Source organism: Eptesicus fuscus, chromosome 23 (genome assembly GCF_027574615.1).
Source record: "Eptesicus fuscus isolate TK198812 chromosome 23, DD_ASM_mEF_20220401, whole genome shotgun sequence".
NCBI classification, from domain to species: domain Eukaryota; kingdom Metazoa; phylum Chordata; class Mammalia; order Chiroptera; family Vespertilionidae; genus Eptesicus; species Eptesicus fuscus.
Window position 1 is genome coordinate 27,243,366 of NC_072495.1, and position 14,508 is coordinate 27,257,873.

Sequence of the window (14,508 nt, forward strand, 5' to 3'; positions counted from 1 at the left end):
CTGGCCACCCTCCAGTCCCCCCACCCCCTCCAGCAGCCAGAATATTCTTCTGAAATACAACCTGAGCACCCCATTCCTGCTCACGGCTCACAGGGCCTAGCTGTGGCAGTGAAGGCTCCGAGCGACTGAGTCCCGACCACGTAACAGAGTGAAATGCTCAGTCCCTCTCGGACTCCATCTTGTTCCGCCCGCCTTGCTCCCACGCCCTGCGGGCTAACACTCTCTGCTCAGGCTGGCGTGCAGACAGACAGCCGTTGGAGGAATTCTGCCTGAGGTTGGAGTTCTACCAAGACAGCCTCTCCCGTTTCCCCTTTTCTGGGCATAAAAGAAGCCTGAACTCTGCACTTGGGTAAGATGGACGCGAGGAACCACTCAGACTCCCCTGTTCTCAGCCGGCGCCTTTCCTGAACTCCGAACTCTCACCAACTTTGAGTTTGGGCCTTTTGAGGCATCCGGCACATGAACTTTGGACGGGTAGCAACCGATGGGTTGCGATTCAGATTTTTGCCCTCCCCTGACCGATCCTCGGGACGGATGCAGGGCTCATGACTTAGACTATTTGGTGCCAAAGGGCAATGTGCCGGGAGGCCGGCCCAGCCAACTGGTCTACCACCATGCCGACAGCCAACACATGGGGGGTGCTTGCTGACCCCTGTGCTTTCTGGGAAATTACTTCCCCTGGGAATTAGAAGGCCAGGGGGCTGTTGTTAATTTCACTCTTGGCGACCAGCAGAGAGACGCTGACCCACAGGGCCTGCAGAGGAGGGTTATCTTTTGGGCAGAGACCAAGACCAGGGCCGAAGAAAGGTCAGATAAACCACACAACAGGGTTAGCAGTGGAGGCTCAGGCTAAGCCCAGGTTTATTTGCCAAACTGCAAAGGAAACGAGTGATTAAAGGAGACAAGGTCCGAGGGTGCTGTCCTCCTCTGACGCTTTTCGGGTGGCCATGAAAGATGGGGCGGGTAGGGACCTGGCCTGGGGAGCGACGGGACTCAGGCAAACCACTCCTGCTCTCTGGGGTCTCAGGAAAGCGCTTTGTGATCTGCCAAGGGCAGAGCCGAGGGGGAGGGAGGGGGGCGGGCTTCCCAGCTCATTGCAACATGGCCAGCACTCTAGGCATCAGCTTCTGCTTCACGGAAGGGTCTGCAGGTGGAAAGTCACTGGCCTTCAGGATGACCTCGTGGGCCTCTCGGAAGAGGGGAGACCCCACCGCTGCCTCCACGCGCTGGCTCCACGCAGCCAGCTTGGGGCGGCTTTCAAAGATCGGGCAGCCGGCCCCCACGGGCTGTCGGGGAGAGGGGGGCAGGGCAGGGTTAAGGGTGGGTGGGCGAGGCCAAGCAGCACCTGCCCGGTTTGGGGACCACATAGCTCCAGAAGAGGGGACCTCAAATATGCTTAATGTCCCAGTCCCAGGGTGGGGACTTCAGCGACCCACCCAGCCGAGCGGGCCTGCCCTGCCCACAGCACTCACGTGCATCAGCTCCGTGATGGCTACCAGGTCCGCCAGGGAAATGTGGGGCCCCGCCAGAAAGGCCTTGTTCTGGAGGAAACTGTCTTCCAGGATCTGCAGGGTCGCATCCAACTCTGCCAGGGTGGCTGCCAGCGTCTCGGGAGCTACGGGCTCACCCAGGAAAACGGGGAACATTACCTGGTGGGTGGGCAGGCAAAGAGCGGGGAGAGAGAGGGGTGGTGGTGAGGGCCAGCCCAGCCTTGGGGGTAGGAAGGCAAGCACCCCCGACCCCCAGCTTTGGAGCTGCTTCCCTGGCTCCATATCCTGGGAAGGCCTGCAGGGAAATTCCCAAAGGACCCCTCTCTAGTGAACTATTCCTGCCGCCATGAGCTCTGATTGGCTGAGCCTTGGAGGCGTCTGTCTCAAACCCCTTTAAGAATGAATCAAAGGGAACCTGAACTTGGTGGAGGGGAGGGGGCAGGCCTAGGCACTACCTATTTTATAGCCTCTGTCCTCCTGACGTCAAAGCCATCCCTCTTACAGTGGAAGTAATCAGGAGGATGGGCTTTTAAGGTCTCCACTCTCACTTACAAACTGCAGAGCCTAGAGCAAAACACGCAAACCCTCTGAGCCTCGATTTCCTCAACTATGATATAGCAATAGCAGTACATGACTTGTATTATATATTTTTTAAAAAGTGAGGCCCGGTGCTAGCCAGTTTGGCTCAGTGGATAGAGCATCAGCCTGCAGACTGAAGGATCCCGGGTTCACTTTGGGTCAGGGACACATGCCCAGGTTGCAGGCTCAATCCCCAATAGGGAGCATGCAGGAGGCAGCTGATCAATGACTCTCTCTCTCATCATTGATGTTTCTCTCTCCTTCCCTCTCCCTTCCTCTCTGAAATCAATAAAATATATATTTTTTAAAAATGTATTCGATGGGCCGAAACCGGTTTGGCTCAGTGGATAGAGCATCGGCTTGCGGACTGAAGGGTCCCAGGTTCGATTCCGGTCAAGGGCATGTACCTTGGTTGCGGGCACATCCCCTACTGGGGATGTGCAGGAGGCAGCTGGTCTATGTTTCTCTCTCATCGATGTTTCTAGCTCTCTATCCCTCTCCCTTCCTCCCTGTAAAAATCAATAAAAAAAAAAAATTAAAATAAATAAAATAAATAAAAAATGTATTTGATGGGCTTAACAGCAACCTGAGCACAACAGAAGGAAGAATGAGTGAAGTCAGTAGAAACCACCCAAACTGAAAAGGAGAAGGTGACGGTGCCTGAGCCTCCCTGAGGTGGTGCCCTCACTGCCGCCCCCCCCCCCCCCCGCCTGGGCCTCACCTTATGCCACAGGGTCCGGAGGCAGTTTCTCCGCAGGGTCGTGTGCTGCCATGCCAGGTACTCATCCACGCGGGCACGAGCCTGCAGCTCCTGAGGGTACCAGTGGTCAGGGACCTTGAACTTGCGAGTCAGGTAGAGTAGGATGGCCACACTGCAGGGGAGGGAGGACATGATGGGTGTAGAAAGGGCACTGTGGCCCTAGCTGGTGTGGCTCAGTGGACAGAGCGTCAGCCTGCAGACTGAAGGGCCCTGGGTTCGATTCCCGGTCAGGGCACAGGCCCGGGTTGCAGGCTCCATCCCCAGTGTGGAGTGTGCAGGAGGCAGCCGATCCATGATTCTCTCTCACCATGGATGTTTTTCTCTCTCTCTCCCTTCCTCTCTAGAGTCAATAAAAATATATTTAAACACAGAAGAAAAGAAAGGGCACTGTGCTAGGAGCTTTATACAGATCCTTTCTTTAATCTTCCTGACAACGCGCCAAAGTATTTGCCTCATTTTCCGGACAAGGAAGCCAGGCTTGGAGCGGCGAAGGGACTTGCCCCGGACACACAGCTTCAGGTGGCAGCAGAGCTGAGAGTCTTTCTGAGACTCACGCCCAAGCTGATCCTACCCCCAGGCAGCCGCCCACAGCAGTGTCCAGCCACCTGCTCAGAGACAGCGTCTGATGGGAGGGCCAGAGTTTCCTGGAGGAGATGGCATCCAAGCTGAGCCTTAAAGAAGCTCAATTCTGCCCCAGCCGTTTTGGCTCAAAGGATAGAACATTGGCCTATGAACCAGGAGGTCAGGGTTCGATTCCGGTCAGAGCACAGGCCTGGGTTGCAGGCTTGATCCCCAGTGTGGGGGCGTGCAGGAGGCAGCCGATCCATGATTCTCCCTCATCACTGATGTTTCTGTCTCCCTCTCCTTCTCCCTTCCTCTCGGAAATCAATACAAATATATTTTAAAAAATAAAGTAAGATAAAATAGAGGGTTGGGACAAGATGGTCCCAGCGAGGTCTGGGAGCAGCCCCCGGCCCCCGTTACCTCTCTGTCAAGGTGAAGTCCCCATCCTTCAGGGCAGGCACCTTCTTGTTGGGGTTCACCTGGGCAAAGTCATCGCTGAGGTGCTGGCCTGCGGAGAGCGCACCATGGTGGGTGGTCAGAGGAGAGCGCGGAGCCCTGTAGGGCCTGTGCCCACTCCCCCGGGGATCCTGGCCGCGGCTGGAGTTTGGCTGGAGTTTATCGAAGAGGTTTCTGCTCCTGCAGCTGCACCCGGAGAGAGCTGCTGACGGGCACTTAGGTCTCCACTGTCGCCCGGCCAGTGTGGCTCAGTGGTTGAGCGTCAACCTGTGAGCTAGGAGGTTACCGTTCGATTCCCGGTCAGAGCACATGCCCTGTAGACGGCATGCAGGAGGCGGCCAATCGATGATGTTTCTCTCTCTCCCTCTCACTTTCTCCCTGAGGTCAATAAAAACGTATATATTTTTAAAAGTCTAACCACTGCCTGCTCAACAGCCTTCAGTGGCTCCCCATTACCCCTGCCCCGGGGAAAGCTTCTCAAAACCACACACAACCCCTTACCCTCCAGCCGCAACCTCACCCACCACCCTCCCCCCCTCCCTTCAAACTGCCCTCCCTCCTCTCCTGTGAGAAAGTCCTCCCTGGCACACCCCTCTATCTGACATCCTGGCTGGGACACCCCTTTGTGCCCGTGCCCTCTCCTGCCCCACACTCTGCAGAGGGAACCCCGGGCCAGACAGGGGGCAGTCCACAGAGGAGGCTGGGAAGAGAGGGTGATTCCGACGGAAGGACAGGCCGGCGCAAGGGCTCAAAGGCGTGGTGGACAGGCGCCGGGTGGAAGGCGACCCAGCCGAGTCACCCTACTGTTGTCTGTTGTTAATCCCCACCCGAGGGCATTTCCCGGGGATTTTTAGAGAGCGTGGAAGGGAGAGGGAGTGACAGAGAAACATCAGTGTGGGAGAAACACGTGGATTGGATGCCTCCTGCACACACCCCGACCAGGGCAGGGGAACCTACAACCCAGGTACGTGCCCTTGACCTGAGTCAAACCTGGGACCCTTCGGCCGACACTCTGTCCACTGAGCCAAACGGGCCAGGCCAAGCTGCCCTCCTTTTCCTCCAGGCGGTCCGTGGGCTCTGCGCCCACGTGCCAGGGCTCCGTGTGCCAGCCGTGTCCTTGGGGCCAAAGAAACAAATCCTCTTCACCAAACCCTCCTCCCTTTCCCAGGGTGCACCACGGAGCGCCCCTCCCCATCAGGGACAAGAGAAACAGGACAAAGTGAATAAAGGCAAAATTGGAAGAAGAGGAGGAGGAGGAGGAGGAGGAGAGGGAAGAGGAGGAGGAGGAGGGAGGAGAAGAAGGTGGAAGAGGAGGAGGAGGAGGAGAAGGAGGTGGAGGAGAAGGGGTAGGAGGAGGAGGAGGAGGGGTAGGAGGGGGAGGCGGAGGAGGAGGAGGAGGGGGAGGAGGGGGAGAAGGAGGAGGGAGGAGAAAGAGGTGGAGGAGGAGGGGTAGGAGGAGGAGGAGGAGGAAGAAGGGAGGAGGGGGAGGAGGAAAGGTAGGAGGAGGAGGAGGGAGGAGGAGGAGGAGGGGGAGGAAGAAGGGTAGGAGGAGGAGGAGGAAGGGTAGGAGGAGAGGCAGGGGGAAGAGGAGGAGGAGGAGGTGAAGGAAAAGGAAGGGATAGAAGGGGCTCCAGTGCAGACTGGGCGGTGGAGAGAAGGGCTGGAACGTGGGGGCAGTGCGGGCTGTTGCAGAACTTCCGAGTGGGAGGCTGCCCAGGCGGGGCTGGCCTCTGTCCCAGGCTCTACACTTAACCCCCCTCCTCCTGCCGCCTCCTTTCTAAAGGCGCCGGGTCCCTCCGCCCAGGGGCACCCCTTTCTTCACCAGGTCCCTCCTTTTTATTTATTTTTATTTGTACTGATTTCAGAGAGGAAGGGAGAGGGAGAGAGAGATAGAAACATCAATGGAGGGAGAGAACCATGGATCACTGCCTCTTGCACGCCCCCCATTGGGGATCGCGCCCGCACCCCAGGCCTTCGCCCTGACCTCCTGGTTCACAGGTCGATGCTCAGCCCGGGAGCCACGGCGCCGCCGCCAGCAGGTCTCTCCTCCTGGATTTGGCCTCTGACCAAGCAGAGTCCAGGGGTTCCCAGATCTGGGAGCTTCCTGGTGGCTCCCCATTTCCGCGATGGCCCCAGGAAGGGGGGTGGCCCGGGGAGGGGGTCCCCCCGCCCCAAAGCGACGTTTGCCCTCCCTGTTCCTCCCCGACCTCTCGGCTCCCCGGACACCCCGCCGGCCGGGCCCACCTTTGAGCAGCTCCACGGTGCGCAGCTCGAAGGGGATGCGGTTCTTCTTGGCGAAGATGTAGACGGCGCGGCAGGGCTGCGACAGCAGGTCCAGGTAGAGCTCCAGGCCCATGGCGGGGGCGGCGGTCCAACTCGCGACCCGGACCCGAGCTCGCTCGGGACACTGCGCAGAGCGGAGCGCGGGGAGACGCGGACCAGCTCGGCACCGAGGCCACGCCCCCTGGAGGTCATTCCAGGTCCAACGGCTGGCGACTCCCCGACGGGGCGTGCGTGTCCTAGAGGCTGGAGCCTGGGGCTCAGGGCCCAGCCAGAGGGGGGGCGATGGGCGGTTCCCCCCCCGCCCCCTCTGAGGGTCAGGCTGAGGGCTCCCAGCCCCAGTGCTTTGTGGCTGGCTCATTGGATTTAGAATAACAGCTTCCAGTTTCATCTGCTAGCATCTATGAGCATCTCCCATCATCCCCATTTTACAGACGAGGAAGTGAAGGCCCAGGCGTGACTGCAGACCCAGAAAGTCTGCGGATGTACTATATGCAGAGGTGGGAGGGCTGGCTCTGTCCTCACCATGTTAAAGAGGGAGAAACAGGGGCGCAGAGAAGAAAGAGGCAGTCCCAGCGACTGGGGGGCCCAGTGCGCACCCCAGCAGGAAGACCAAGGTGGTGAGGCTCCCGGGGCTGCGAGAGGAGGGAATCGAGCCGCCACGCAATGCCCACCACGGCCCCAGGGCTCTGACACTTGCTGGAACCAGCCTCTATGGAGTGCGGGGCTAAGGGCATGGGGTCCGGAGCCAGATTTTTCTGGTTTATTCCATTGCGTTCAGAGAACATGCATTGTTATGATGCCTATCTGTTTAAACTTGTTGAGATTTTACGGCCTAACATGTGGTCTTCATGGAGAATATTCCACATGCACTTGAAAAGAACGTTTATTCTGCTGCTCTTTGTTTTTTAAATTTATGTAGTTTTTAATCCTCACCCAAGGATATTTTTCCATTGATTTTTAGAGAGAGTGGAAGAGAGAGGGAAAGACAGAAACATCAATGTGTCAGACACACATTCATGGGTTGCCTCCTCCAGGAACCCTGACCAGGGCCCGGCCCGGGGAGGAGCCTACAACAGAGGTATGTGCCTTTGACTGGAATCAAACCCGGGACCGTTAGGTCCACAGGCCGAGGTTCTATCCCTTGATCCAAACTAGCTAGGGCTATTCTGCTGTTCTTGTTGTGTGTGTGTGTGTGTGTGTGTGTGTGTGTGTGTGTGTGTGTATACACATACACACATATACACTAGAGGCCCATTGCACGATATTCGTGCAAGAATAGGCCTTCCTTCCCCTGTCTTCACTCCGAGCCGCCCAGGAGCCGGCACATCCCCGCTCCCCGGCAGCTGGGGAGCCAGCACCTCCTCGCTTCTGGCCAGAGCACCGCTCCTGTAGCTCCCTCTGCCGCCCCCCTTCCCCTCATAGCAGGCGTCATGCCCCTCCTGGCTGCTCCACGCTTGCATATGCAAGTTAACCTCCATTCTTGTTTGGTTAATTTGCCTACTCACTCTGATTGGCTGTGGGCATAGCAGAGTGATGGTTAATTTGCATGTTTCTCTTTTATTAGGTAAGGTATCCAATGAGCTTATGGTGTTCAAGTCTTCTACTTCCCTGCATTATTGATAGTGGAGTATTGAAGTCATCAACTATTATTATTGACAGCTTAACCATCCTTAACCTTTAATTTTTATTTCATTTTTTTTAGATTTTTAAAAATTAAATCTTTATTGTTGAAAGGATTACAGACGTCCCCTTTTTTCCCCCATTGACCCCCTCTAGCTCGCCCCCACCCCCACCCCAAGCCTTCACCGCCCCATTGTCTGTGTCACGGGAAACGCATATATGCATACGAGTTCTTTGGTTGACCTCTTCCCACCGACCCCCCGACCCCCCACCACCAAAGCTATACCTTTCATTTTTAAATTCCTTTGGCAGCTGGGAGGACCCACTCCCACCCGCTCCCTCAGCAGCCCGGTGCCCACCCCGAGGGCGCAGGCTCGGCAGCCGTGGCGGTGGTTCCGGTTCTTTATTGGACAAAGAAGCAGAGTGGGTTTTGGTGTCTGTGCCCAGAAAGGGGGCGCTGCAGGGGGGTGGCTTCTACTTGAACTTCTGCAGCATGTCGGCGATCCTCTCTTTGACGGACGGGTCCAGCGTGGAGCAGTCCCACTCGCCCAGCTTCACCAGCCGGTTGTGGGCCTCCCAGAAGAGGCTGGGGCCGATGCTCAGCTCCACCCGCATGCGCCACTCGGCCAGCTTGGGGCTGGTCTGGAAGACATTGTGGTTGCCCCCCATGGGCTGCGGGGAGACAGAGGGGAAGGCATGGTCACCTGGGGCCCAGCCCCCGTGGCTCCCCTCCCACAGCCTCGGTCTGCTGGTGCCCGAGGCCTGGGCAGGGGGCACAGGCTCTGGCACGGATGTGGGGTGGGGATGGAAGATCCCGGACCCCCCAGGCTCGTGGTCACTGGTCTTGGTCCAAGGTCTCAAATCCCTCCCTGGGGGAGCCCTGGCCCAAGTGGCTCCTACTTTCCCCAGTGGGAAGCCTCCCGTGGGTCCCGCCTTCTCCCAGAGATCCCCCGTGTCCCCGATGAGGATGGGAGGAATTGCCCCTCCCCATGTCCAGCTCCCTCTGTGGTCCAGCAAAGGGGCAGGAATGGGAGAGCCAGCAGGCAGCGTGAGGAACGTGCACCCAAGATGTGCGGGAGGCCCCCGGAGGGCGGGCGGGAGAGAGGGAAGGGGCTGGGGGAAACGTAGGGGCTCTCCCACCTAGACAACCTAGAACGGGTTTTCCTGGGCCGATCTGCATTGCACACTGACCAAGGACCAAGGCGGCCAGTTGCAAAGACACCAGCCAGGGTCTAAACTGGCCATCCTGCCCGGCCGGCGTGGCTCAGTGGTTGAGCGGCGACCTAGGAACCAGGAGGTCATGGCTCAGTTCCCGGTCGGGGCACAGGCCTGGGTTGTGGGCTCGATCCCCAGCGGGAGGCGTGCAGGAGGCAGCCAGTCGATGACTCTCTCTCATCATGGATGTTTCTCTCTCTTGCTCCCTCTCCCTTCCTCTCTGAAAGCAATAAAAATATATTTGAAAAAAATAAAAATAAACTGGCCTGCACGCCAGCTGGGCTGGAACTGGCTACCTCCCCTGCATGCAGCAGCTGCATAGACACCCCACACGCAGGTCTGCCCCCAAATGCTCAGCGGATGCCCCTCAGACCCAGCGGCGGGGGAGCTGCTCTGTGCAGCTCTCTGGAACTCGGAGTAGAAGCCCTACAGCCGGAAGGACGCTTTGGAAGCTTCTGGACCCTGCCTGGGTGTCCACCAGGAGGCAGAGGCATCTAGGATCCCGGCTGACTGGCCAAGAAATCTGTGCTCTTCTCGCTGTCCCGGCCTCCCCCTCCCCCTCCCCCCCACTCCCAGGAATCCTTGTGCAGCGTGGGTGCTAGCAATCCTCCTCCATGGTTCAAACTCTCTGTGTTTACTCTGGCCGGTGTGGCTGGTGGATAGAGTGTCAGCCTGCGGACTGAAGGGTCCCGGGTTCAATTCCGGTCAAGGGCACAGGCCCAGGTTGCAGGCTCCATCCCCAGTGAGAGGCGTGCAGGAGGCAGCCGATCCATGATTCTCATCATGGATGCTTCTCTCTCTCCCTCTCCCTCTCCCTTCCTCTCTGAAATCAATCAAGATATATTTTTTTAAAAAAAAACTGTGTGTGTTTCCTGTGGCCCCGATGGAGTGCCGCCACCCAGACTCGGCTTCCGCAGCCTCCAGGCCCCCCTCCTCACCAGTCCGTCCCGGGCTGTGTCCCCGCCAGCAGCGCCCTCACCTGCATCATCTCCACCAAGGCCACCAGGTCGGCCAGGGAGATGTTGTCCCCGGTGATGAACGGCCGGTCCTGAAGGAACCGCTCCTCGAACAGCTTCAGGTTTTGCTGCACCTCAGCCAGCACCTCCTCGGTCTTGTCAGCTGGCACCTCCTCGCCTGTGATCATGGGGATCAGGAGCTGGCCGGGGGCGGGGAGAGGGGGGAAGAGGTGGCTGCACCCCAGGGCTCACGCCCGACCCTCCAGGCCTCGGTAGCCTTGTCCTATGTTGATCGCCTCTCTCCGTCGCACCATGTTCCTGGCCCTGGATCTGAGCTCGTGCTGTTTCAGACAATCACGTGCTACCCAGGACTGCAGCCTTGGAGCGACGGGCTGAGCCACGCGGCCTACGCGGGCAGTAGGCGACACCATTTAGGTTTAGGTACACTCCACGATGCTCCTCAACAAAATCCCTGACGGCCCTGACCGGTGTGGCTCAGTGGATAGAGCGTCGGCCTGCTGACTCAAGGGTCCCAGGTTCGATTCCGGTCAAGGGCATGTACCTTGGTTGCAGGCACATCCCCATTGGGAGGTGTGCAGGAGGCAGCTGATCGATGTTTCTCTCTCATCCATGTTTCTTTTTTTTTGTTGATTTCAGAGAGGAAAGGAGAGGGAAAGAGAGAGAAACATGAATGAAGAGAGAGAATCATTGATTGACTGCCTTCTGCACGCTCCCCACTGGGGATTGAGCCCGAAACCTGGGCCTGTGCCCTGACCGGAATCGAACCCTGACCTCCTGGTTCATAGGTCAATGCTTCAACCACTGAGCCATGCCGGCTGGGCATCTCATCGATGTTTCTAAATCTCTATCCTTCTCCCTTCCTCTCTGTAAAAAAATCAATAAAATATATATTTTAAAAATCGCCTGACGATGACTTTCTCAGAACAGAAATGACTTTCTCATGAAGCGTCACATAACTGCCATGTGTCATCTTTAGATCCCTGGTGTCCCCAGGCCCTTCGACTCTGATCTATTCTAGCTGAGAATGACATGTCTGGAGTCCTGTCCTGGTTTGAGTGACATCCGTCCCTCCCGGGTGCCCTTCTCCGGGTCTTTACAAGGCTATTTCTCACCCAGTGGGTCACTCCACGCTCCTCACTGCTCCTCCGCGAGGAGGCGGGGAAGGGAGCTGAGAGAATGAGGCTCGGGGACAGCGGGGCACGTGCCTAAGCTCCCCCGCCGCCAGCCCCAGGCGCGGCCCACTCACCTTGATCCAGAGGATCTTGCTCATGGGCAGCTGGATGGCGGTGTGCTGCCAGGCCATGAACTCGTCCACGCGGGCCCGCGTGTGCAGGTCCGGCGGGTACCAGTACGAGGGGGCGCTGTACTTGCGGCACAGGTAGAGGAGGACGGCCACGCTGCAGGGAGGGCAGGGAGGGCACTGCTCGGGCCGGCCCCGGCTCGGCTGCACCAGCCACCACCCCAGCGTGGCCTCGACCCAACGCGGAGCTTCCGGCCCCGTGGGCTCTTGGGCTCTAGGCACTGACATTCTTCCAGCGGAAGGCGGAGCCCAAAGGCTGCGGGGAAGGCCATCAGCCCGCTAGTCAGCGAGGGCATGCCAGCCGGTCCCCTCCCTGCTTTCTTTTTGTTTTAATATATTTTTATTGATTTTAGAGAAGGAAGAGGGAGAGAGAGAGAGAGAGAGAAACATCAATGATGAATCATTGATCGGCTGGCTCCTGCACGGCCCCTACTGGGGGATCCAGCCCGCAACCCGGGTATGTGCCCCTGACTGGAATCGAACCCGGGACCCTTTAGTCCGCAGGCTGAGGCTCTATCCACTGAGCCAAACCAGCCAGGGCCCCCTGCTTTCTTGACTGCCTGGCATAGCTGGTGACCTTGGTCAGGTGGAGCCTGGGAATGGGGAGCTGGGGGAAGTGGAGAGAAGAGAGTGAATTGGCAGCAAAGGGGATGAGCCACTGAGGGAGGCTTAAGAGGCAGGCAGAGGCTTGACTCACTGGCCCAACACCCCTGGCTGAACAGCGTCCTGCACGGCCAGGGGTGAACTTGAGGAGGGGCGGTGAAGGATTAAAGCAGACAGACAAGAGAATACAGTTGGGGCCAGGTGATTCACTGTGCCTGGATGAGGAAACAGTGACAGCCTGTAAGCCAAAGCTTTATTTTAGAGTCAGGTCACACAGAACAAAGCAAGGGGAGGGGTCAACATGCTTCAATGTTCTTGCGAGTTTCAAATCTATTTCCTCACTCAAGCCTAGTTTTGGCAGCACTTGCTGCACCTCCCACAGCCCGTTAGCTACCTAGGAACAAGGGAGGGCTGTAGGGTCAGGCTTAGCTGTGCTAGGAGGGCTCTGCCCTCCAAGCTGGGACTTGTATGTGGCTCTGCCACAGGTCAGTCCGAGGCCTGATCCTATAGCCACTCCCTACACCTGCCCTTTCTGTGACCTCTGGGAGCACTACCCTTGGGGGCCAGTTCCTGGGTCACAACTGCTCTGGGAGACCTGCCGGTGGCTCCCGGGCCCCTGTGTGGACAACTTCTGGAGCTCGGTGATGGGTACACGGGGCATTACGCTCCTCCTTGGCTAGTGATCTGTCTGCTGTGGCGTCTGGGGGAGATGGTCCACGGTGAGATAAGTCAGTCAGCACCAGCAGACCAGCTGCAGGAGGAGCAGAGACAGGTGGTGGCAGGGCCCCGGGCAGACTGTTACCTTTCCGATAAGACAAATTTCCCATCTTTGAGGCTGGGCAGCTTCTTCAGGGGGTTGATCTCGGTGTACTCCTTGCTGTGGTGGTAACCTGCGAGGGGCAGGAAAGAGAGGCTGCAGACACCCCCGGGAAGAGAGAGCCAGGCATCCCAGAGGCAGAAATGTCCTTCTCTCCATTTGCTCAACAGGGGAAACTGAGGCCCAGAGGACATCATGGCTCGCCCCAGGTCAGAGAGCAAGTCAGGGCAGGTCAGAACAGGGACCGGGATCAGGACTCCTGCCCCTCTTCAGGCTCTGTGACCAGGACAACACGTTCCCTCCCAGAAGCTGGAGGGTGCCGGTCCCGCCCCCAACTCTGGGGCCTGAAGCCACGGCTGGCAGCCGGCAGCCCCAGCCCTAGCACAGCTGGAATTCAACAAAAGAGCCTTTCACATGCAACCGACCCAGGGTGGGGGCAGGAGCTGGAACTCTTCCTTGACCAGCTGTCTCTGGCTGGAAACATTTTTGAGCTCCCCCTCATTCATTTCTGGAGCACCTGGGTATAGGCTCCTACAAGTTGAGCTTTTAAAGCCGCCTCTGTGCTTGGGATAGGGGAGTGCTGGAGACCAGTCCCCTGAGCTTCACTGGGTCTGTGTCACCCTGAGCAGGTTTGAATGCTGGGGGAGGATGGATGTAGACCAAAGTTGCCTCCGGACTCCTAGATGTGGGATGACCAGACACCTCTGTACCTTTGCCAACATCCTCGGTGGGTGCTGCCGTTAACAAGAGTCTAGACTCCCACAAGGAGAAGGTGAGGGCACTGGGTGGGAGCCCAGGGGCCCCTCTGCAGCGCTTTCTCCCCCATTACCCTCCAAGAGCAGGGCAGAATCAGTGGGGACAGACGCATGGCCTACAATTCCCTCGGAAACCTGTCCTTCCCCTGCGGAGTCTGGGGAGAGGCCACCTCCCCCCTGGTCTCCATCTCTCCTTTTCAGAAACACCCCCACCTTGTGCTCTGCCTACCCCCAGGACCAGGCCTTCCCAGGGGAGCCACGGGGGCCAACCTTTCAGCAGGTCCACAAACTGGAAGTCGAAGGGGATGCTGTTCTTCCTGGCGAAGATGTAGACGGCGCGGCAGGACGCCGACAGCAGGTCCAGGTAGAGCTCCAGGCCCATGGCCGAGACGCAGAATGGGCCCCCTCCGCCACAGCCAGCAGGCCCTGACCCCGAGCTTAGGTGCAGCCTGAGCCCCGGGTCCTGTACCCAGCAGCCCTCTCCAACCCAGGCCAGGAGCCGCATTCCAGAACTCCTGTTTCAGCTGGGATTGTCATGAGGCCGTGCCACCTGGAATTCTCACAGCAGCGAGGATTCTGAGGAGACAGAAGGAGGCTGGGGAAGGGTCCCCTGACTCTGTCCTCCCCCTCCCTCGGGCACATGTGATGGCCCGTGGCCAGTGCATGAAAGGGGCTCACTCCAGGGAATTCCTTCCCAGGGCCAGGCCTTCATTGTGGAAGGAGGATGGGCAGCGAGATCCAACCCTGGAAGGTTCCAGAAGCAGAGATTGAAAGTAGGCACTGACCAATCTAACCTGAACTGTGGCTAGAAAAAGACTGGGAGAAAGAGGATCCCCAACCCTAACCGGTGTGGCTCAGTGGGTAGAGCGTCGACCTTCAGACTCAAGGGTCCCAGGTTCGATTCCGGTCAAGGGCATGTACCTTGGTTGCGGGCACATCCCCAGTAGGGGGTGTGCAGGAGGCAGCTGATCGATGTTTCTCTCTCATCAATGTTTCTAACTCTCTATCCCTCTCCCTTCCTCTCTGTAAAAAATCAATAAAATATATTAAAAAATAAAAATAAAAAAAGAGGATCCCAGCCCCAGTCAG

General features: G+C 58.1%; 2 protein-coding genes across 2 annotated transcripts; both read right to left on the minus strand.

The window, feature by feature from the left end:
* Positions 1-830: 830 nt before the first annotated feature.
* Positions 831-6,272, minus strand: LOC103300337 (glutathione S-transferase theta-1). Its single transcript, XM_008157216.3, has 5 exons — positions 6,094-6,272; positions 3,814-3,901; positions 2,791-2,941; positions 1,473-1,649; positions 831-1,286 (listed from the first exon to the last, which is right to left on the minus strand). The coding sequence occupies exons 1-5, from the start codon at positions 6,203-6,205 to the stop codon at positions 1,092-1,094; spliced, it is 723 nt and encodes a 240-aa protein (XP_008155438.1). The 5' UTR covers positions 6,206-6,272; the 3' UTR covers positions 831-1,091.
* A 1,868-nt stretch (positions 6,273-8,140) lies between these two features.
* On the minus strand, positions 8,141-13,939 carry LOC103300338 (glutathione S-transferase theta-4-like). Its single transcript, XM_008157217.3, has 5 exons — positions 13,690-13,939; positions 12,650-12,737; positions 11,191-11,341; positions 9,947-10,123; positions 8,141-8,424 (listed from the first exon to the last, which is right to left on the minus strand). The coding sequence occupies exons 1-5, from the start codon at positions 13,922-13,924 to the stop codon at positions 8,227-8,229; spliced, it is 849 nt and encodes a 282-aa protein (XP_008155439.2). The 5' UTR covers positions 13,925-13,939; the 3' UTR covers positions 8,141-8,226.
* Between the last annotated feature and the right edge of the window lie 569 nt (positions 13,940-14,508).